Source organism: Gekko japonicus, unplaced genomic scaffold (assembly GCF_001447785.1).
Source record: "Gekko japonicus isolate JY-2015 unplaced genomic scaffold, Gekko_japonicus_V1.1 scaffold178, whole genome shotgun sequence".
In the NCBI taxonomy this organism is placed as follows: domain Eukaryota; kingdom Metazoa; phylum Chordata; class Lepidosauria; order Squamata; family Gekkonidae; genus Gekko; species Gekko japonicus.
Genome location: NW_015173679.1, coordinates 1,463,067 through 1,487,690, shown reverse-complemented (window position 1 = coordinate 1,487,690; position 24,624 = coordinate 1,463,067). Strand labels below are relative to the sequence as shown.

Here is a 24,624-nt window from a genome sequence, read left to right as displayed (position 1 = left end):
CACTACTGCAGTATGTTCAAAGAGAATATTTTGTCTTAACAACTAAAAGACAGAGCCTTGAGTCAAGGTGGATAATTTTTAACACCCTCCTCTCTTTTTTTGCTGTTAAGTCATAGCTGACTTGTGGTGACTCTGTAGGGTTTTCAAGGCAAGAGACGGTCAGAAGGGGTTTACCGTTGCCTGCCTCCATGTCAGCCCAGGTTACCTTCTGAGATCTGACGAGATCAGACCAGGCTGGGGCTATCCAGATCTGGAGGGAGGTCACTGATGTGGGGACAGGGCTACTAACAAGGTGAAGGATACTGGGAAAGGGTGGGGCGAAAGAGAAGGAGGGGACAATATTATCTTAATCAATGGATGCTCTAATCACCTACAGGTAGAGTGAGGAGAGCCAGCTCCACAGATAGACTTCCAGAAGCTCAGTAGAGCCAGCAATAGGCTTGCCAAGTCTGATTTTCACCGCAGCGGGGGACTCCCGTCCATAGAGTTTTCCCTCGGATGACCGTGGCCCCGCCCCCAGCATGCCCGGCGTGGTCACGTCACTTCCAGGTGACGTGCACGTCGGGGTGGGGTTCCCCCCGGGGCCCGATCCGCCGCCACCGGGAAACGGGCCTCTGGGGCGGGGGTTTCCCCGCCCCCCCGGGGGGACTTGGCAAGCCTAGCCAGCAAAGACATCCACACTGGAGTCCTGGTAATTGAAGAGGGAGAAAAGAGAGATCCCCAGTATTTTGTGTCATTGAAATAGCACTTCTCTGTGGAACCAAGCATATCAGTGCTAGGAGGCAACACCTTTCTTCCCTGTTTGTTGGCTCTTCAGGACAACTGACTGGCCATGTGTGAAACAGAATGATGAAGGTTTGATTCAGTGTGGCACCTCCTACATTCTAATAAGAGCAGCCAGGCCTCAGCACTGTTAACTCAGGGCCTGTAATAGTCTTTAATTTTTGTACATGTGCAAAACAGCAAGGGTGAAAGCAGCTCATTCCTAAGTGCCTGTAGAGACTCCACTCTGCAGGGACCACCTCAAGATAGATAGAAGAAGAAGAGATTGGATTTATACCCTGCCATTCACACGGAGTCTCAGAGCAGCTTACAAACTCCTTTCCCTTCCCCTCCCCACAACAGACACCCTGTGAGGTAGGTGGGTTGAGAGAGCTCTTTCCAGAACTGTCCTTGAGAGAACAGCTCTGACAGAACTATGGCTTGCCCAAGGTCATCCAGCAGCTGCAAGTGGAGGAGTGGGGAATCTCCCAGATTAGAGTCCACACACTTGACCATTATACCAAACAACTGCTGGGAGAGGTGAGGCCCAGGGTTACCAGTACTGGGTTGGGAAATAGCAGGAGATTTTGAGGGTGGAGCCTGAGGAGGGTTTGGGGAGGTGGAGGGACTTCAACGGGGTACCTTCCAAAGTGGCCATTTTCTCCAAGTGAACTGATCTCTGTCACCAGGAGATCAGCTGTAATCCCAGGAGATCTCCAGCCACCACCTGGAGGTTAGCAAACCTAGTGGGGCCCCATGAAGTCATTTTTTGCCCTAGTATCAGTTCCTAGGCCCTTCATTCTCAAACCCTATGTGTGGTGTACCAGTAGGGTTGCCAAGTCTATTTACCTTGGCGGTGGGGGAGCCTCACTGGGCTCCGGAAGTGACGCGTGACGTCGACACGTTGAGGGCGTGGCCCCAATCGTCGGAGGGAAAACCATGGAGTTTTCCCTCCGACGATCAAGGCCACGCCCCCAACGTGATCGATGTGGTTGCCACGCTGCGCTTCGGGGGCCGGAGTTCCCCCCGGGGCCCGATTCCATGGCGGCGGAAATCGGGCCTTCAAAGCGGGGGTTTACCCGCCCCCACTTGGCAGCCCTATGTACCAGTCACAGATTACCCCCTTCAGTGGCCTCCAGGTGAGGGCACAAGGCTAATAATATGGCGGTCATTAATTCAGGTGGGACGGGTTCCTGCCTGTTTGGTCTGGGCACAGGCTGCTGTGGCAGTATCATGGGCCAGTGAAAGAATGGGCATGTGTATTCATGACCTCCTGGTGTGTATGTTGGGGGGGGGAGTAGGCGAAGGTGCTCAATGGCATGGATGTTTCCCAGCTGTGACAGTAGCCATGATAAGACCATAGCAGCCCAATTTGAGGTTTGGGGGTAAGACAGTGGGTTGCATGGAGCTGGAGCTGCCACAATAAATGAAGAAAGATGAAGAAGTTCAGGGAGAAGACAGGCAAGAGGATATGGAAAACAGTGACATTAAAACTGAGCAGGAGGACAGGATGATAATTGAGAAGGAAGAAGAGGAAGGAACAAAGTTTAGGAAGGTGAGCAAGGAAGAGAACAGAAGCAGGAGAGACACAAAGGGAGAAATGGAGTGGAAAATAGGTGGGAAACTCAGAAAGCACAAAGGAAAAAATAAAGTAATTGGAGGAAGAAGATAAGTATGTAATGGAGAAAGGAGCCTCAATCCTGCTTTTGAGAGCCAGAGCCCCGTGACTAGGGTGCACTGAAGGAGACCAGACATAAGAATGGCGGGACAGAGTGAAGTTAACTGCTGCCTCCTGCTGTTTTGCTGAAGCTGAATAAAAAAGTCTGTTAATCAGTTCCAATTATAATAGACTTCTGGAGGGGAATTAATTACTTTCCACAATTAAGGATACATCACGCTCCAATTTTGACATATTTCTTTCTTTCACTGTTTCCCCCCCCCCAGAATTGAACCCAAACAAATGGTAACCATATAAACTAAGCCTATTATCCCTGTTTGATCCTTGAATCTGTTAAACATCTTCATTATGCTGTATAATTTACTGCTCACTCTCTACCTATATGTATGGACTGGTAATTTCCATTTTTGTTTCTGTCTCTGTCTTTACTCTGATTGACCCTTCCTGGCAACTAACGCCTCCTTCCTATATGTAATGTTTAAGGAAATTCTGTTTCACTGTATCTGAAGAAGTGAGTGTGCACACAAAAGCTTATACCTTGAATAAAACTTCATTGGTCTTGAAGGTGCCACTGGACTCTGACTTTGTTCTATAGAGATAGATAACTCTCATATAAGTCTTATAAACTGCGAAGTTGCTGCTGCAATCATAGGCTTGGATCAAGCAAGAATTTATGTGAACAGAAGGGATTTCTGTCAAAAGAGTGGTACTTCCTGCTCTCACCCATCTGCTGCAGCCCCAAATTCTACCTGAAATGTTGCTCCTGAGGGATCCCTAAACAGCATGAGTGAGGAGTCAAAGGTTTGCAGCAGGAGGGGGGAATTGTTGAAAATAACTCCCCCCTCTGTTGTAGAAAAACTCCATTAGATCCAAGCCAGAGTGCTTTTCTACCTGGTTCTGCTGTATTAGCATGTATGAGTGGGGCACATAAGAATATGGATCCCTTTAAAAAAACATAGTGAAAATGCTCCACTTGTCTTAAGTGCAGGTTAACTAGCAGATTGCAGAGTGCTCTTAAAAATGTGGTCTCTCAGATAAAGACATTTAGATATATTCATTTGTGTTTAATTTTGGCAAACCAAGAGCAGAAATCACAGAAGCAACAAAATGACAGGTGGCAAGGGAAGGTGAAGAATTATGATTAGCTTCTGTGACTCTGAAACATGTTGTATGGCAGAGGCAAAATATAGATTTGGCCTTTACCTGTGACTCATTTGTGAACTTTTTTGCAGACAAAGTCTCTAAATTCCACCAGGTAAAAGGTAAAGGTAAAGGTTCCCTTGCTCGAAAGCCAGTCGAATCTGACTCTAGGGTTGCAGTGCTCATCTCCGTTTCAAAGCCGAAGAGCCAGCGCTGCCCAAAGACATTTCCGTGGTCATGTGGCCAGCATGACTAAACACCAAGGAGCACGGAACGCTGTTACCTTCCCACCGAAGTGGTACCTATTTATCTAATTGCAATTTCTTGCTTTCAAACTGCTAGGTTGGCAGGAGCTGGAACTAGAGGCGGGAGCTCACTCCGTCATGCGGTACACTCGGGTCTCAAACTGCTGAACTACCGACCTTCCACAGCCTGCAGTTCAGCATCTTAACCACTTGAGCCACCACAGCTCCTACTAATTCCACCAGGACCTCTCCACAAATTTCAATTTCGAATAGTGTACTGGAGGCTCCATTGCCATTGTCTGACCCTTTTTTGGATCTCTTCTGACCGTTCTCATTGTCAGATGTTGTCAGGGTCCTGGCTGCTGTGAAAGTGATGACTTGCTCCTTGGTTCCCTGCCCATCATGGTTCGTAAAAGCCAGCCAAGGTGTGATAGGAGGATCACTGAGGGAAATTATTAATTTGTCTCCTGCTCAGGAGTGTTTCCCTGGTTCCTTGAAGGAGGCTGTAGTTAGATCTCTGTTGAAAAAGCTTTCTTTAGACAAAAAGGAACTAAGCTATTACCGCCTGGTATCCAATTTACCATTTCTGGGAAAGGTAATTGAGATAGATGTTGCTGAACAGCTCTAGGTTTTCCTGGTAATTCTACTGTGGTCAGCCACCTAGCCTCACTGGGGATGCATGGCACTGCCTTATCTTGGTTTGCCTCATCTCTCCAAGGATGCAGTCAGAGGGTAGCTATTGGAGACAAAAGATCAACCAGGTGGTCTCTGGATACCCTGCTGAGGTCCGTCCCTTCCACAACCCTTGCCCTCCCAGGCTCCACCCCCAAAATCTCCATGTATTTCTCAACCCAGAGCTAGCAACCATATGGTGTATTCTTCAACTATGAGAGGAAATAATATTCTTTTGTAGAAAGAGCCATGAGAGAGGGGCCAAGAAAATTAAAAATAACCAACCCTCTGCTTCTCTTCCAAATCGGAACTTGTATTTGAGAGCAAGTAATCAACAGAATACATGTCCCCATCCTGTGATCTCTCTCTCTCTTTCTCTTTTTAAACCAAATTCTCTTTGAACTTGCTCAGTGTGATGGAAACCTGGTTCAGTTCACCCATGGTCTGTTAATTTGCCATCAGCAAACTCATTGGTAAGCATTTCCTAAACTTTACCATGTTGAGTGATTCCCCAAAGAACTGAAAGTAAAAGTTTGGAAATATGACACTCCTGTATGGAGTTGCCAGGTTGGAAGTGGCATCACATTGCCGGCAGTGCTCTAGCATTCAGTCAAAACTGCATGGTTGAACCATAGAGTTTTGGCGGAATGCTAGAGCATCACCAGTGTGATGTCATTACATTGCTGGAAGTGACCTTACTGCATCACTGGTGACATCATTACATTGCTGGTGAGGGACACCCCATCCAATATGGCAATCTCCTGCCAGTTGTCAGCCTTGTGCTGGCAACCCTACTCTTGCTGTCTAAATAGTATAGTCGATAATTCTACTTCAGTTGTTATTTTTCCCCAGGCCTAGCTCACACATGCAAGTGAATTAGGTGGCAATGATGGGCTACAATGAGCTTTGCCACTTCATGTTGAATCCTGGACGGTCACATTTTGGAATGGTGTTGTACATTTAAAAAATTCCCTGCAAACAGAAACCCTCAGCAAAGCAAACAAAGCTAGGTGGTGGAACCTTTCTCCTTTCTGAGCTTATGGGGTATTTCCACAAAATTGTTTATGCAAAGACATTTACGATCTGCTGTCTCATGTGATGCAATCTACTCTACTAACAGTGCTCTGCTTTTCTTTTAAATATGTGAACCAGGTATTGGACTGCACACTGTGTAGCTCAGCTCTCATTCCTGAAATATAGAATCTTTAGGAACCATTCATGCTGCGTAAGGAATAAATCTTCCCTTTTTTGATTAATATTGGACAAATGGTGCTTTGCAGTCCATACCCTTTTCATAATGGATTCAGATAGCTGGAGCGTATCTACATATGCATAGCTCATACTTGCATAAAAGCAACACTGCTGAGGCACATGAATTGCACTTTGAATCTTTGGCTTTATAGTGATGACTATACATAATACATATCTTTTCTGATCTCACACAAAAATAAACCTAAATTTATGCAAAGTAAAAATTTCCATTGTGGAATTGTTGTTCTACATCACTTTAACTCAGTGTGGGTGAAATTAGGCTTCCTTTCTAACTCCCAACTGCTATAATTTATCCTCCTTGACAGCGGAAGTTGATGGTTGCATCATGTTCATGCTCACCGGCAATAAAGTCTCTCTCCCTACACTACAGCATCTGGATGGTGCACATTTCTACCAGGAACCACCATTGAGTTTCCATAATGATTCTCTGGACTACAGATAGATGAAAATGTTGTCATATTTGCCAAAAACATTCTAAAATGTCAAAACTGAACAATATATTTCATACATTTTATGTGTCATTTTAACAGCTGTCTTTCTCATTTGAAGTGCTAGCAGCACAAAAAGCTTGACTTTAATTCGTGAAACTGAACCAGAGGTTATGAAGGGTTAAATTCCCTCTTCTTTTCCCATTATGCCTGGAACTGGGGTTGCTATCTGTTGTCTTATCTGTTACAGACTGGTGGAGATCAGTGATCTCCATGACTCCTGTTACCTCTTAGTCATTTGGCATTTCACCATTATAATGGCCCTGACCTTGCCAAGTTTACAGAATGGAAAAATAGGGCATTTTTCACTTCCTACACCATTTTAATGCTTCCCAGGTTGAATAAAATTGTAAAGCTGAACCAATAAGCGGTATGGAAATAATAGACAAAAAAAATCTGTATTTTTACTTGCAAAAGCTGATACAGAAACTTGTGACTTTCTGTTTAGACAAAAAGCCTCTGGGCAGTGCTCTCTCTCTCTCTCTCTCTCTCTCTCTCTCTCTCTCTCTCTTTTACCAGAATCCATTGTGAGCATCTTTAGTACTCATTACAAGTCACCCATAGAACATACATCTTCATTGCTTGTTTGCTACATTCATTCCTGGTGATTTCTTTTAGCAATGTGATTATTTTTATGCTCCTGTTTTAGACAAGCATGATGTATTTTGTATTGTACTCATGCCAAATTATTCGGAAGCTGAATTAATCTGCATTTCAAAGGTGCTAAGTAAAACAAACCATTTGAAATTACTTATGACAGGCAGCAGGAAATGAAGAGTCTATTACAGACAGCGTTCTCAATAAAATTAAGTTCCGATTCTTTTTTCTAATGATGGTAATTTCCTAGAAAAGACAATGTCGTTGAGTGGTTGGTAGCCTACATACTTTTCTTATTTCATTTCATATATTTTATTTTAAGCCTAGGCTTGAAAATATGTGCTCCTAATGACAACCGTGGTCCACCATTAAAATAAAATGGCATAGTTGCCAAGTGTGGAAAGCTATAGAAGGGCACCTTTTTAGAGGGCACATTTCACAAATATCTGAAGAATCTGGGACCACTTCATTTATACTTCACATGGGATGCTTTATGCAACAAGTGACTTTGTCATACATCTGCCATGTGTCTTTACAGTGAACATGCTCAGCAAGTGAAAATGCTGTATCTGTAAACATGCAGCAAACTTGTACTGGGAAACCATGATCAATCATAGCTCTCCAGTACTTTCTCATTCCATGTTCCCATTAATTTATAATGCATTTCCCCTGCCAATAAAGTGATGAAAGGGAGATGTATAGTTTATAAGCAACAAGCCCACTTGCTGTATAATATGTGTCTTATTCACACAAGCTTTCATTTTCCAGCCCTTATGAATTAGACTTTGTGTGCCCCCTCCTGCCATCTCTGTGACAAACTGTCACACATGAAGGGAACAATACAAAGGTGAAAATAATTGCAGATGTTGACACCGCACAAGCGTGTGTTCCCTGTGTAGAATTAAAACAGGAGAGAAAGCGGAAAGTGGGAAAGCTAGATTTAAGTCCAGTAGCACCTTAGAGACCAATAAGATTTTCAGGGTACAAACTTTCGAAAGTAAGACACTAGTTCAAATAGAGATCTCTAAATCCTTATATCTCAGTCAGAAGGAGGGAGGGGTATGGTGGGGGGAAGGAAAGGTGAGAACTGCTTTAGTCCCGCTGGATCCTGGTGCACCATTCCCTCCAGCCACCACATGGGAAGACCAGCTGGGGCAGTGGCCAGCCAGCCAGCCTACGTGTTTGTTTGTGTGCCCCCCAACTTTTTAAAGGCCCCCCAAACTGAAAAATCCTGGCTACAGGCCTGGTCTGCTGCCTACTTCCTGTTCCAGCTTCCTTGTTCCTGCATCACAGCTTGCTTTTGACAATCTCTCTTCTCACCTTCTTTTTGTTTTGCAGAGGAGAGAAAGCCAAGCTTCCCTTCACTCAATTGGCTGAGGTAGAGAAAGAGCCAGAGAGCGAGAGAGACAGAGAGAGAGAGAGAGAGAGAGAGAGAGAGAGAGAGAGAGAGATCCCCTTTCGAGTTCGAGGAGGAGTCTGGATTTATATCCTGCCGTTCACTTGGAGCAGTTTACAAACTGCTTTCCCTTCCCCTCCCCACAACAGGCACCCTGTGAGGTAGGTGGGGCTGAGTGAGCTCTTGAAAGAAACTGCTCTTATCAGAACTACAGCTTGCCAAGGCCATCCAGCCAGGCGCAAGTGGAGGAGTGGGGAATCAAACCCAGTTCTCCCAGATTAGAGTCTGCGCACTTAACCATCACACCAAACCACTACACCCAAAGTCTTTAAGTTTTGACAGAATTTCTCTTGGTCACTGATGGTGTCCACTGTAAGAATCAGTTATATGTACTGCATTATAATTAATTATACTGCTTTATAAGAAAGTAGGAAAAAGGCCCATTCTGGAAATAAATACAATGGCCTCTAGAAAGAGGCTCTGGGCGGGTGTCCCGGCCTTGGACACTCAGTGTCAATTTGCTGTGGCAACCTCAGCAGGGTATAATGACACTGAGTCCACCATTTTCTCCAGAGGAACTGATCTCTGCTACCTAAAGAACAGTTGTAATTTTGAGTGATCTCCAGCCCTCACCTGGAGATTGGCAACGATGGTTCCCCAGAAGGGAATAGTTGGTTTGGAGAGTGGAGTCTATGGCTTTGTACCTGTCTGAGGTCCCACGCCTCCTGAAACCTCACCCTCTCCAGGCTCCATCCCTCACATCTCCAGGAATTTCCCACCTGGAGTTGGCAACCCTATCTCCTTCCCAGCCAATCATCAACCTACCTTTATTTATTTCCCCCTCACTCTTCAGCTTTCCACCCCCCACACACCTGCAGCCTCTCCCGTGCTCTGAAGCCCTGACTGCTACGTCACATTGGCTGTCATACGGGGGCCACCTCAGCAGCATATAAGGACACAGAGTCCACCATTTTCTCCAGGGGAACTGATCTCTGCCATCTGGAAAGCAGTTGTAATTCTGAGTGATCTCCAGCCCTCACCTGGAGATTGGACACATTTTGCTTCAGAACAGCAAAACTGTTTAGAATGTTAGAGGCAAAAGCCAATCAAGTCGCATATGCAAAAAAGGGAAAACATTACTTAACCTTCCTAAACCCACTGCACAATTAAGCAGTGGTAACAAGACACAGGACAGTTCCATGTTCTGTGATGAATGGGCATCACCACAAGGCATCCATACATTTAGTGACTACAAATCCTACACCACAATTACAACTTAAAATAAACTTGAACACAGTACGCAACATTTTCTTGCGGGTCTCCACTTGTAAGATTTATAATTTCCTTATTTTCAGCCTAAATCATCCCAGTTTGTTTAGGAAACCCTGGATTATCTAATGTTTTCTCAGAATGTTCAAAATGGTGAGACCAAATAAAAAATGACCATCTATGTCAGAAAGTATGATAAGTGATGTTTTGGGTCTTGAGGAAAGCACCTGCAGTGCTTCAGAGAATTAACAAGAAACATCTTGGCAATGTTAATTTAAAACACTGAAGTTGCCCACATATGTCTTAATGTTCCTTCCTTGAATAGATGGTGAGTAGACAGAGATGAGTTTGGCATGAATGCTGTTGAGAGCCTTGTACTCTCTTGCATTGGCAGTGTTGTGGTGGAAAGAATTTAGGGCCAAATTAGAAGTGACAAAGACAGCCATATTTGTTTTCACATGTTTGTTCTAATATTGTAGTTGGACACTCTGGGAAAACATTAGAGAGATATTGCATTGATACATATTATCTATATTATTGTCATTCCTGCAGTGCTCCGTTAAGAGAGTGGGGCCTGGCGATGTCCCAGAATTACAACTGATCTCCAGACTATAAACAGGGTTATCTGGCAACCACTGGGAGTTTAGGGGGCAGTGACATTGGGGGGGCAACAGTGTCACGTGCTGTGATGTCACTTCTGGGAAAACCCAGTGATTTTTCTGGTGATTCTTAGAGCAATGTGACATCACTCCTAGGTTTTCCCCAGAATTGATGTCATACCATGTGCAACACTGGTGATTTTTAAATGTTTCTTGCACTGCTGCTTGACATGGTAGTGGGTAACAAGGGTTTCTAACCCTACTACAGAGATCAGTTCCCCTGAAGAAAACAGCTGCTTTGGAGGGTGGTCTGTATGCCAGTAAGGTCCCTGCCCTCCGCAAACCCCTCCGTCCCTAGGCTTCAATCCCAAATCCCCAGGAATTTCTGAAGCAGGAGTAGCAATTTAAAATGTATAGACAGAAAGTCCCAAAGTCTTTAAGTTTTGAGACAATTTCTCTTGGTCCACTGTAAGAATCACTGTAAGATGGTGTTCACTGTAAGAATCAGTGATATGTACTGCCTTATAAGCAAAGAACACTTGATCATCCTGAACTATGTTAATTTGCTGATTCTCAGTGTAAAAATTTGGACAAGTGAATTGATAAGTAAAGATGTACCAGTATCCTTCTCTCGTTGGTTGTGACATCACACATACCTCCTTATTATGCACTATAAGGAATGGCAACATACAACTCAGGTAAAATTCTCTCCTTAGACAAACACAAGCTATGCTTGCTAGATCCAGTTTTCAGACATAGAGGAAAAATGAAGCAGTATTCTTTTGATTCTATGGCACAGTAGTATTATGGAATAAGAAACATTGTGTGAAAACAAAGGGACATCTAATAAATACACAATTAGTCTCTTCACTTGTATATAGCAGAGAGGAATACAAGAATGCCAAGAGAAAAGACAGTTTCAGAGGCTGAGCTAAAAATGAACAGCATATTTCTTAGTTTTGTGGAGTACTTTAATTTCAGATCAACATTGGAAGTATTAATAAAGGGATGTTTGACATACATTTACATAGTCTGGGGTATTCTTAGCTATTGGAGAAGCTAAATGCTTCTGTCTCTTTATAGATGATGCTATTAAAATGCCTTTTAATGTGTAGAATGATATTCAGCCACATGGTGTGTATAAGCTTACTAAGATGGGGGAGGGCTAAACCATAACCCTCAATAAACTAAAGTCATTCTAGGTGCATTATCTGGTAATTCCCAAAAGCTCACTTCATGAGAAAGCAGCTGTTTCTTTGATTTCAGCTCCTCGTTCAGTGCACAGTGCAATGAGACTCACCATTTTGGAAATCCTGAACGATCTAAATGCACACAACTGGCATGATATCATCATAATCAAAATGATGATATCAAAATGACTATGTTTGAAAGGGGAAATTATTTGGAGGATTGGTATTGGTGACCTCTACTATCTACTCAGTTTGTGGTGCAGGGTTGCCAACAGGTGTGTGTGTGCATGAAAAAACACCGGCTTTAAAAAAAAATCAGGTCCATTGGACTCCCAAAATATCAGTATTTTCCAATATTACCAAATCCCAACATTGGTATGATATTGGGATTTGGGTGAATAATTGGGAAACCCAAATTTATTCGGCATTTAAAAATGCCTTCTCCCTTCACTCGTGGAATCCTGCAGCTGCAGTGACACGCCTCCATGAGTGAAGAACAGTTAAACGCCTTCTCCCTTCACTCATGGAAGCATACTGCTGCCGTAGTCACGCCATGGTGGTGGCATGCCTCCACGAGTAGAGGGAAGTTAAATGTCTTCCCCCTTCATTCACAGGGGCATGCCACTGCAGTGGTGCAACTCAGAGAGTGAATTCCTTTTCCAAGCTACACTACCACAGAAGCAGCAGCGTGACTCAGCAATATAGCTGACCTGAATAAAAACTGAATAATATCAGCTTTTATTCGGGCTAGCTATATTGGTAGCCGAATCAGATTGTCTAATCTGCATTTGGCTGAATAAATACCCAATTTTTGGATATTTATTCACTTGAATTTGTACAGAACACATACCCCTAGTTGCCAACTTCAGCTTCTAAAATTCCAGGAGATTTTGGGCCAATGCCTAAGCAGGACAGGGTTGTTGTTTTTTGAGGGGGGGGGGAGCTGAGCAGATATGTGATGCTATAAACTGCCATTTCTTCCATGGCAACTGATCTCTGTGGCCTGGAGATCAGTTGCAATTCCAAGAGAATGCTAGGCCCCACCATGAGGTCAGTAATCCTGTGGTGGTCCTGGAAAAGCTACTAGTCTCTAAGACTCAGTTATCTGCCATCTGTAAAAAGGATGTTGCAAATGCAAATATGGAGGTTAAATGACTGCTTTGGTGTTTTAAGCTCCAGCTCCACCATTGTCTTGTATTCACTTTGTAGTTTGGGGCTAGTCTTTTCTCACCATGTAGTCTAGCACCTTATTAGAACAGAGCCATAATGCTTCTAGAATCATGCAAGTGGACATAAAGACAATGGAATTCCCTAGTTGCTTGAACTTGGCCACAAATAAAGTCCCTCTGATGATAGAGGTTCCATTTAGTTACCATGGCTGCAAGGAAGGGCTTTCATGGACCCAGCAGGGATTGGAGAAGTAGGATGATCTCAGGTGGGAAAACGTAAGAAGGGAGTGACTTAGCTGGATGGTAGAACTTGTAATTTGCACTATTTTTGGAGGCACCATCTTCTGTTCTTTTCCTGGAAAATGGTATGGAAGGTCAAGAGAATACAAAAACGTTTAGGAAACGTTTCAGAACAAATAGAGGAAACAATAATGCTGAGGACTGAGTTACAGATTTCAGCATAACGGGAAGATAATGGTCCTTATCAGAACCAAATAAAAAGGAAATTTGGGTTAGAGGCTACTTACAGTATTACATTCATTGCAAGCAATTCATCCATCTTTAGCTTCTGGGTATAAAAAGGATTTAATTTTAAAAACAAAATGAGATCTGGCAGTTCATAATTAAGGGATGGAGGCGTACACAAGGCAATGAACAGCTTTTGTGAGCACTGAAGTTTTGAAATGAAGCCAAAGACGTTTAGTAGTGAGATAAGTAATTTCTTGATGGCATTTATTCTACATCTCAGGAAAAGTGGGTTCAATAAGGAATGCACACCCTAAAGCACACTGGCATGTCAGAGATGCGATCTCTGGTAAGGTTTTGCTTTCTAACAGCTTGCACTTTGATTCTTGTTATTTGTCACATTGGACTCTATTATTATTAATTATTTGATGGATGGAAAACTTTAGAAGTCAAAGCTGAAAAATGACTCACTGTTCAGGGAATGATCAGCCAGGTGCTGGAGTGATTTATTGAAAACATGACATTTTCAATGGGCTTGTGATTTGTGTGCATACATAATTTGAGCATCCTCATTGGTGTGCACAAGAGGACTCAGTCACAACTGAGCTGTTTAGGGAAAATATGGCTGATTAATTGTTCATAAGAAGTTCATTGTCATTTAGGAGTGCTTTGTTTCAGCAAAATGACAGGTGGGAGGATAAGAAAGAAGAATCAACATCAAGTATAAGAATGGTTTTCAGACTATGAGAATAAGGTTCCTTTAAGAGACAAGTGGGAAGTCCAGAGACTAAGGAAAAGCTATAGTTATTCAGGCAAAGGACCTGCAAGGGAGAAAGCAGAAAGGTTTTCCAGTAATGGAGTCCTCTGGTTAATAATGTTAATAAAGCATTGTTAGCAGTAGAATAAAGAGACCTGCACTATTTACCAGCCAGAGAACACCACACAGACCAAGGGGTAAAACTCACATTTATACCCCTCCTCCCTCCGGGCAAGCAAAGCAGCATTGCACAGTGCAATCCTGTGCAGAAGTACCCCAGTCTAAATCAGCATGGGCTCAGACTGGATTCATTCCATGTAGGATTGCATGTATTGATTTATATCAGGGCTGGCATCAAGATGGGGCAGATTCTGGAGGCCAGGACTTCTGCTGGTGTCTGTTGCCACTGATCTCCCACCCAGATGTCCTTCTGTCAAGCATTTGCTTTTGAGTACTTGACTTCCTGTGCTCCCAAGTACATGTACTTCCAGTCACCACCAGGTGGAGTGTGAAGGTGGTGCATGGCAGCAGGTGGTGCTCCTGGTACCCATAGTGGTAGCAGTTCTGACAACATGCACCACCCAGCACTGTGAGGGGAAAGGGTGTTCAGGCAGTTGTCAGCATATGTGGTGGGAGGACACAGGCAAGTGGGAGACACACAGATGGGTGGATGAGATGGGAGGATTCAATGGGAAGCCTGGTGTTAGTCAGAGGTGGTGGTGGGTAGAGGAAGGGAGGGTCCCCAGATTTATATCTTTATGATAGGTGAAATCAACAGTAGGTATCACCCAGTGAGCTTTATGGGGATTTAAACCTAGGGTTGCCAGGTACAGCTTGGCAACTGGCAGGAGTCTGGGGGCAGGAACATGGGCATTACTGGGCGATAGCATGACATCACCTCAGGGGAAGACCTGGAAGGGATGTTGTTCCTCTCTAGGAATCACCAGAAAATCTATGGTAAAACCATAGATCACTTCTGGATTTTTACTTCTGGATTTTCCCTGGAAGTGACATCACACCATCTCCTGACAGTGATTTTTCTTTCATTATTTTTCTCCTACCAGCCTCAGGAGCAGTTCTGTTTGAACCTGAGTTTCTTGTGCTCAGTCCCAACTCTCTAGCAATTGACTCTTAGGAAGAAAAAAACAATTGTTACTGAAAACACTTGACCCTCACGTGTAAAATAAAGGCACCACACAATATAAATACATTCAAATAACAATTTTATTTATTAAAAACTGATAGAAAGCCACCTATCAATTAGAGTTGCCAGTTCTGGGTTGAAAAATACCTGGAGAGGGAGGGTTTTTTGGGGGGGCTCAGCATGGTACAATGCCATAGAGTCCATCCTTCAAAGCAGCCATTTTCTCCAGGGGAGCTGATCTCTGTCAGCTGGAGATCAGTTGTAAAAGTGGGGGATCTCCAGGCCTCACCTGGAGGCTGGCAACCCTACTATCAGTATGCATACCATACGTACTAAGGTGCTTGAAGCCTACCACCATTATGAGCTCCAAGAATCAGATGCCCTAAATCAGGGGTGTCAAACATGCGACCCGGGAGCTGGATCAGGCCCCCGGAGGGCTTCTCTCAGGCCCGCAGTGGAACTGGCTGCCTTCTGCTGCTTCTTCCAGTTCTGCTGCTGCTGCTGCTGCTGCTGCTGCTGCTGCTGCTGCTGCTGCTGCATCATTGTAGGTTTGCAGCTTACGGATACACGCCTGAACAGCATAGTCAAGAATGCAACAGCACAGATATTTTGATGCAATAATTCAGAGCAAGAGGTGTCAGTTATCAGACACTGTTAAACAAAAGAGTGCTAATGTTTTAAGCATGATTTTAAGTTTTTAAAAAACCCTTTGTGTTTGTGTCCTTTGTAAAGTTTATATCTCTGCTACCTGGCATTACATTTTATGACACACATGGTCTGGCCCAACCAACAAGGTCTCATTTATGTCAGATCCAGCCCTCATAACAAATGAGTTTGACACCCCTGGCCTAAATCCTTCCTTAGTTTATCCATGCCTGCATACGATGGTATGCGAAGGGGAGCTGTAATCCCACCACCCTTCTCCTATGCTGGCAAACACTAGGGTTCTTGAACTGGTGAACCTGAAGGGGTCCCATTTCCAGCTTGCCTGACTAGTAAGCCAAGAGCCATGTTAAAAAAATGGTGTATTTTAGTAAAGGGAGCAGCTGAAGTTATTTTAGAAACAACATTCATTTTTATTTATTTTATTTACTTCATTTATATCGTACCTTTCTTCCCAATGAAGACCCAAAGTGGCTTACATCATTTCCCTCTCCTTCATATTATCCCCACAACAACCCTGTGAGGTAGGTTAGACTGAGAGTAGGGCTGCCAAGCCGTGGCAGGGGATCCATGCGTCGTCACAGGATCCCTGCCGCGGAGGGACAGCGATACGTGCTGCACCGGTGTCGCCAGGATGTGACGCTATGCGTAGCTCTGGCAATGGGGCTGTTTGGAGTCCCATTGCCAGAGCGATGCTGTATAGATTCTGTCCCCCCAGACCAATCCAGGAATGGAGAGGGAAATAATTCTACACTGGAACAATTGATTTACACAAGAACCCAGAAGAGATAGGCTCTCTGGATTTATAGACACAGCCACCAGGATCTCTAGAATAATCCCCTCACCAGCCTGAGATGAGAGATCCCAGAACCTCAGTTGGTATGTGGGGTTACACTCCAACAACCCTGTCCAGGGCTATACAGTTAATCTTATTGGTAGCAGCCTTTGGCGAGCAGCAGGCACCAGGAAAAAGGCTTGGAGTCAGTTACACATCAAGCAGACACTATTTATAAACAAGAATAAAGTTTATTTAGCACAGAACTTATCACAGACTACAGGAAGTACTGAAAACAAGAAAACTTGTGGCCCTTAGCCCTAACTAAACATTAGAGATCTGCATAGTTACCAGGATGATCCATAGTCAAGAATTAGGTCCCATCTTTGTCCAAGGTTCCAGCCATGTGCTCAGCTTCAAAGCAACTCTTTGTCTCTCCCAAAGAGCACATGACAAGACAAAAGCATTTCAGGGATAAGTCCACAGAACAGCAGATAACAGGAACAGCAGAGAGAGAGAGAGCTCTCATAGGGTTTAAACAGATATACTGCAATTGAGTCTTCAAATTAGCTCTGGCCAGGAGCCAATTGAAGGAGATCTGGGTGTGCCCAAATCCAGAGTTACCATGGGAACAACTTCTGAATGGTCAGTTGTCTTGGAGGCCACACCTGCAGTTGTGGTCTCCACCCCAACCCCAATTCTCATTGCGTACGTGCAGCTTCGAGCATGCTATCCTAGCTTCCAGCATGTAGGTGTGAAGGAATGTTTATGGCAGGCAATTGACCAAATGGTCAGCCATCTGGCTTGCAACAGGAAACAAGTTATCAGAAAGACATTTCAGGGAAAGGCAGGGGTACACTCCAGGGGAGACATGAAGTCTATAGAATTCAATATTTCTATACAGACGCATAGTGTCACATCCTGGTGACGCCGGTGCAGCGCGTATCGCGGTCCCCCCGTGGAAGGGATCCTGTGACGACGCACGGATCCCCCACCGTGGCTTGGCAGCCCTAACTGAGAGTGACTGACTGGTCCAAGGTAAAGCAGTAAACTTCCATGGTAGATTGGGGATGTGAACCTGGGTCTTCCAGATCTTAGTCTCTCTAACCACTACACCATACAATCTCTCAACATGTCAATGAAGACAGTGCTAAGAACTCAAGTTGTTCTTCTTTAACCTTTCAAGTGTTGACGCAGACATGACAGCACTCAGAATTAAAGGTTCAGTCAGTTTAAACATGTGCTTTTCATGAGCTAGCTAGTTGTTCTTCCTGTTTTTAAAAATACATATATTTAAAGTTCATACACAATACATAATCAGCAGTAAAAAGAAATGTCAAGGAAATATATCTCCCATTTTACACACACCCCATATCTAGAGCTCCACTGGTTAGGAATAGTCTGAGTCTACCCCAGAAATGTTTAAAATGATAATCCTGTAGCATTGCAAATCATGAAGCCTTGTTGCAGTGTCAGGTTCCCCCCCCCCCAATTCTTCCCTTTTTGACACATTCTTTTCTTTCTCAGCCTGTAAATGTACTAGCGACTTTTCAATTTCTTTCTACAGTACCCATGTGTCTAGGTCATCTGGAGGTCTTCTGTTTTCTGGTGATCCTTTTAAAATTTGTCATGGCATTTTTAAAGCAGGCATTCTGAATATGTGTCCAATCCATTTTAGTCACCCTGATTTAATTTTTGCAGCAATATCTGGTCCTTTATGCAACCTATACAGTTCTTCACTCTTTTTGTGTCAGTGCCTATTAGTGGTATGATCTGTATGTGAGGCATATATTTTCCTTCAGACTCTCCCATTAAAACATTCTTAATTTGTTTTCTTCCTTTTTGTCAAGGCTCATATGTCTGAGTCATATGACAAAGATAATCTTTAATCACATGGGGTAAATAACATTAAAGGATATGGGTCCAAGGCTGTTATGTATGTAATGAATGTAATATAATGGAACAAGAACCAGGACCCGCGATACTCGTGGGGTTGGTGTATTCCCCACGGCTCCCGGGCTGCCAAGGCTTCTCCCCGCAACCGCCACCCACAACAGCAACAGTGGCAAGCCCTGTGCGGCTGTGAGCTGTCAGGTGCACCAGGCTTCTCTCTCCCCCCCACCGCCGCGAAAACAATTGGCTCAGCTCCTGGTTGCGGGGCCTGCCAGGCTTCTCCCCCCCCCGTCTCTGACAGTGGCAACGGCGGTGGCTCCTAGCTGTCACCCCCACCGCTTCTCCACCCCCGCTGCCACCGCCAGCACCAACTGCGTGTCTCTGCCACAGATCCATGGGGTAAGTGCGTTCTCTACGCATGTGCAGGGAATGCTTTTTTCAAATCAAGTTGTTCTGCTCCAGACCAATATAGCTACTGTTGTGTATGTAATGTAATGTAAAGAATGCTTGAGCTTGAATCTGACAAGGTATTGTAAACCGACCTATCAGAACAAAGGGAGTTCTGGAGGGAAGAGAAATGATTGGCCTTTATCTACAGTATGTGATTGGTTCTTAGCTGACATGTGGGCATGGCTTGCCTAGCCCGGACAGTTTAAAAAAGGAGCCTGTTGCTCCATTGATTTGTCTCGTTCTGTTCTTCTGACTTCGTGTACAATAAAGCTGTTAATCACTGTTCACCTGCTGCCTGAGTCTCGTATCTAACAAAGGCACAGTATCATAGGCAGCTTCTTGGCTTACAACCAGTTTGTGACACTTCTGTTTTCACAATATGTTTTCCTGAGCAAACCGATATTCTCTGTTGATATGAAAGGAATTGTGAGTAAATGAGATTTATTAAACTAGGTCGGAGCTGTGAGTATGTTGGGTAGTAGCTCAGGTGTACCCTATTGATTTTTTGTAGTACTAATAGTTAATGACAGTACACAGATACTTCTCTGTCCCAGCAGTTTTGATTCAGCAATGTACAGCAGGATTGCCAGGTTGCCTGCTGAGGATGTAATATCTCCTGCCTCACCCTCAATGTTGTCTTCACTAGGAAGTGATGTCATAGTGTTAGTGACACTTTCCCCTCCCAGCCCAACCCCCAGGGAGCACATGCATGGCCCTGGCATCCCTCATGTACAAACTCCATAGGATACAAAAGGAGCTAGAGGCATTTAAGTCTGTGTTAGTGAGGTTATTTTATGCATGTGCATTTTTGCACAACTTTATGGGAGGCACAGTTCTCTTTCAATGCCATTTAATTATCTGATGTGACCATCCATGGCCCTAGAGAAGAATGACTTCACCTACTGCGCAGATCCGAAAGCATCTTTAAGGTAAACATTTGAAACTCCACGACCACCACTATTATCAGGCTGCAAAGCTGCTCAATACCTGTTTGATTTGGCCAGCAATGAGGCAAACAGATTCAGCTTGGCTCATGAGTGTCTGTAGCTGTCAAATACACTAAGTTTGCCTACTGAAGCTATCATGAAATCTTTGTCATCACTAGTTGTAACACTGTAATAAGTAGGCTTGCCAACTCCAGGTTGAGAAATTCCTGGTGATTTGGAGGAAGAGCCTGGGAAGGATGGAGTTAGAAGAGGGAGGCAGCTCAGTGGGGATGTGATGCCAGAATCCACCCTCCAAAGCTACAATTTCTAGGTTTGCCAGCTCTGGGTTGGGAAGTATCTGGAGATTTAGGGGGTAGAGTCTGAGGAGGGCAGGGTTTGGTGGGGGGAGAGAGCCATAGAGTCCAGCCTCCAAAGCAGCCATTTTCTTGAGGGGATCTGATCTCTGTTGTCTGGAGATCATGTGTAATAGCAAGAGATCTCCAGGCCCCACCTAGAGGTTGGCAAACCTAGCTGTTTCCTCGAGGGGAACTGATTTCTTTAGTCTGGAGATCAGTTATAATTCTAGTAGAACTTGCGTGCCGCAAGCTGACTCGCCTGGGCGCCAGAAGGAACATCCCGCCGGAGGGGAGACACCGGGGAAAAAGAACTGAAGAAGAGCCGAGGCATAAAGGAAATAACACCGACCACCACCGGGTGCTGGTAGGCAGTCCCACCCCGTACAAAAATGTGGCCCTAGTTAGGGAGAAATGTGACTAGCATCCCTCTGTAAACCGCCCAGAGACCTCCAATGGGGGGTTAGGGCGGTATAACAAATCGAAGAAATAAATAAATAAATAAAAATAACTACTTGGAGGTTTGCAGCTCTAAGAGGTCAGAAATCCAACAGGTTTATTTTTCTCTGTACTTCAGAAAAACTGCAGCTGAACTTCTGCCTTCCATGGAGCTATACGTGTTGTTATATAGTTGAATGTGTCAAAGTGAATCTGCAGTTAAGAATTCATTTAGCAAGTGTTTATGCTAAACCTGTCGTTCAGTTGCATCTACAAGTTTTACTTAGTGTGTCTGCTACAGATTAGTTATGAGGTGTGGTGACCAGAACTGTACATAGTATTCCAAATGAGGCCACACCATAGATTTATATACAGGCATTATGTTACTGGCTGATTTGTTTTCAATCTCCTCGCTAATAGCATTTGCCTTTTTATTGCAGTTGTACACTTAGTTGACAACTTCAGTGAGTTATCTACCATGCCTCCAAGATCTCTCTCCTGGTCAGTTACCGCCAGTTCGGACTCCATCATCGTATATTTATAGTCAGGATTTTTTGCTCCAGTGTGCATTACTTTGCACTTGCCCACATTGAATCTCATTTGTCATGATGACACCCACTCACCCAGCCTCAACAGATCCCTCTGGAGCTCCTCACGGTCCTCCCTGGTTCTCACTGTCCTGAACAACTTAGGGTCGCAAGCAAACTTAGCCACCTCACTGCTTACTCCCAACTCCAAATAATTAACGAACAAGTTAAAAAGCACTAGACCTAGTACCGAGCCCTGCAGTACCCAACTGCTTACCAACTGCCACTGTGAAAACTGCTCATTTATACTCATTCTCTGTTTCCTGTTAATTAAACAGTTTTTAATCCACAAGAAGACTTGTCATCTTATCTCATGACTGCTGAGTTTACTTGGGATCCTTTGATGAAGAACTTTATCAAAAGCTTTCTTGAAGTCTAGATAAACAAAATCTACTGGGTCACCCTAGTCCACATGTTTGGTCAGCCCGTCAAAGAACTCAAAGAAAAGGTTCCCTTACATAATCCATGCTGATTCTTCCTCAGTAGCTTCTGTTCATCAATGTACCTACTAATTCTATCTTTGATAACAGATTCCACCAATGTACCCAATATCGATGTTAGATTGACTGGCCTGTAATTTCCCAGATTTCCTCTGGAATCTTTTTTAAAGATGGAGGTTACATTAGCTACCTTCCAGTCCTTGCAAATGGAGGCACGTTTTAGTGATAGATTGCATATTTTTGTCAGAAGAGCCTCAAGAACTCATTTGAATTCTTTCAGAATTCTTGGATGTATGCCATTTGGGTCTGGTGATTTGCCAGTTTTTAATTTGTTCATCAGGCATAGAACATCCTCTCTCATCACCTCGATCTGACTCAGATCTTTCGACATCCCTCCTGGAATCAGTGGTTCTGGAGTGGGCAAACACCTCCCGTCTTCCACAGTGAAGAGAGAGGCAAAAAATGCATTTAGCTTCTTTGCCACTTCCTAATCACCCTTAGGAATCCTTTTAGCCCTTGGTCATCCAAGGGCACCACTGTCTCCTTGTCTGGTTTTCTGCTTCCAATGTATTTGAAGAAATTTTTATTGTTGGATTTTATGTGGTTTGCAATATGTTTTTCATAGTCCCTTTTTGCCTGTCTGATCACCGACTTGCATTTTATTTGCCAAAGTCTGTGCTCCCTTTTATTCATCTTACTCAGACTAGCCTAAAAGGAACCCTTACTTCCATTACTTTGTTCTTTAACCATGCAGGCCTTTTTTTTATACCTATTCGTACATTTCTTAACCTGTGGCATGCTTCCCAAAGGGATTTGACCCTCCTTACCTTAACTTTCCTTTCAGTTTCTTCTTCATACAAGCCCCCTTATTTGAGAGAAATTACCCCTTCTAAAGTTAAATATGTTTGTGTTGGTCTTTTTGGGCAATGCCTTCCCTTTGGTAGGTTCTGTTCCATACCACAGTCATTGAGAGTATTCAGAAACCCAATCTCTTTCTCCTGACTTGAACACATATTGACCTAATCAATGTGTGGGTAGTTAAAATCACCTATTATGGCACAGTTATTTCATCTAGTTGCTTTCCTTAATCCTTTTGCTGTTTTTAAATCATCTGGTGGGTGATAAATTCCCAGAGTTAAGCTTCCTTTGGGGCCCAGTATTTCCACCCATAGCATTTCTGTAAGTAAATCTCTTTCTATTACATTCTCAGTTTACCTTCTCTGTATATCCTCTCAGACATACAGAGCCACTCCACCTCCAACTCTTCCCTCTCTATCCTTCAAATATAATTTATATCCAGGAATCACTGTATCCCACTGATTATCCTCATCCCACCAAGTTTCTGAAATGCCCACAATGTCTATGTTCTCTTTTGACACTAAACATTCCAGCTCCCCCATTTTACAGACTCTTCTAGCATTTGCAAATAAACATCTATAACTCCCCCAGACATGTTAGGCTTGCAACCTTCCTCCTGTGGCCTCTAGACCATGTCAGGCAGCCAATATTGTTTGTCACCCTCTCAGTGGCCAGTCTTAATCCACTTCCCTCTAGAACAGTAACAGCTACCCCCTTCATCTCTTAGAGATGAGCCATCTCAAACCAGAGACATTTCATCTCCTGTTGGGTTTCCCTCACAATTTAGTTTAAAAACTGCTGCCTTTTTTATTTTAAGAACCAGCAGCCTGGTTCCTTCTCGGGACAAATGGAGACTGTCTCTTTTGTACAGGTGCTGCTTGTTCCAAAAAGCATCTCACTGCCTAACAAACTTAAACCTTTCCCCCCTACACCATCATCTCATCCACATATTGAGACTCCTAATTTGTGCCTGTCTAGCTGGTCCTACACATGAAACTGGCAGCATTTCTGAGAAGGCTACCTTGAAGGTCCTGGCCTTGAGTCTTCTGCTTAGCAAGCCTAAATTTTTCCTCTAGGGCCACACAACTACATTTCCCCACATTGTTGGTGCCAACGTGTACCATGTCCACTGGCTCCTCCCCAGCAACTTGTTCCAGACACTTTGTCACTGGAGCTGGGATGCTTTGGCATTGGAGGGGGGGTCTGCTACCTGTTTCCTGACTCCTGATCCTTTAGCTAAAGATACCAAGAATTGAAAATGGGTCCTTTTGCATGCAAAACATGTGCTCTGCCACCAAGCCATGGCCACTGCCTCCACTATGAAGAAACTACTTTCTGTGTGCATTTATGCTCAGCATTGTTTGCCTACCCATTAATCTTATTTTCATCATGTTTGATTGATATCTGGATATCATTCGCAAAGGCAAACATGCTAAAAGTTGAGTCTTCTGTAGTCTACACATTTGTGGAAAAATCATTCATTTTTAATACATGTTGAGTACATTGTCTGTCTGCACTGATGTTTTCAAAATGACACAGATGGAATGACTTTAAGTAGCTTAGAAATTCTATCTAAGCTATGCTTTCAAAATGCTTACCTCAATTGGATTTACATAAACTGCCTAACCTTTTAAAAGGCGAAGGTTATATGAATTCAAAATTTTGCTTAGAAAATTTCAATTGATTTTGTTTAAGCATTATTGATTGTGGCAGGCTGCTCTTGGTTACTGTTGTGTTCTATCAGGAGAGCCACTCCAGCACCTGAAAGACAAAATTTAGCCATAATGACTGGATGGGAGCTATTCAGCAAGAGATGGGTATTGGGTATATGTTTACAAAGAATGCATTGAGTCCTTTTGATATGGGATACTAATACGTGGACATAGCATCCAAATTGTGCCAGTATCTCTTTTGTATAACTCTTCTGTAATTTTGTTGTAAAGGCTACACACAGGACAGTTCCCAGATACGTTTGAGGAATTTGTAACTATCATCAGTGCCAAAATCACTTGAGTACAAACAATTATTAGAAGTGCACTTGGAACAGACTTTTAATTGAGAATGGTACTGGAACTATAACATCAAAAGTGCTTTGAGGCATCTCATCTCTGTGTGCCATGTAAAAATGAGCTATCTAGAGCAAGAAAATATAATTTTGACTTTCTATATCAGTGATGAAAATGTCTAATGCTGGCATTATTTCACTCCACTTTTCCCCAGAATGTTTTCATGTTAGTAACAAAACGATACATTATTTAGCCTGTCTCAGGGGCTCTCAAGTCCTGAGATTTCCACAGCAGTTAAGCAGCAATTTGCAAGCCTCTCATTTTGCTAACATTACTGGATTGTATCCTACAAACTGTATCTGCAAGGCACTTACAGAAAACAACTTTCCCTA

General features: G+C 43.6%; 1 protein-coding gene across 1 annotated transcript in view; it reads left to right on the top strand.

Annotated features, from left to right (window-relative positions):
- The first annotated feature begins 2,188 nt into the window (after positions 1–2,188).
- Positions 2,189–24,624, top strand: part of GRIK1 (glutamate receptor, ionotropic, kainate 1) — a 187,346-nt gene continuing 164,910 nt past the window's right edge. The window contains exons 1-2 of the mRNA XM_015422986.1: positions 2,189–2,317; positions 3,618–3,702. Of these exons, the coding sequence (XP_015278472.1) occupies positions 2,189–2,317; positions 3,618–3,702 (214 nt within the window). The remainder of the gene's footprint in view (positions 2,318–3,617; positions 3,703–24,624) is intronic.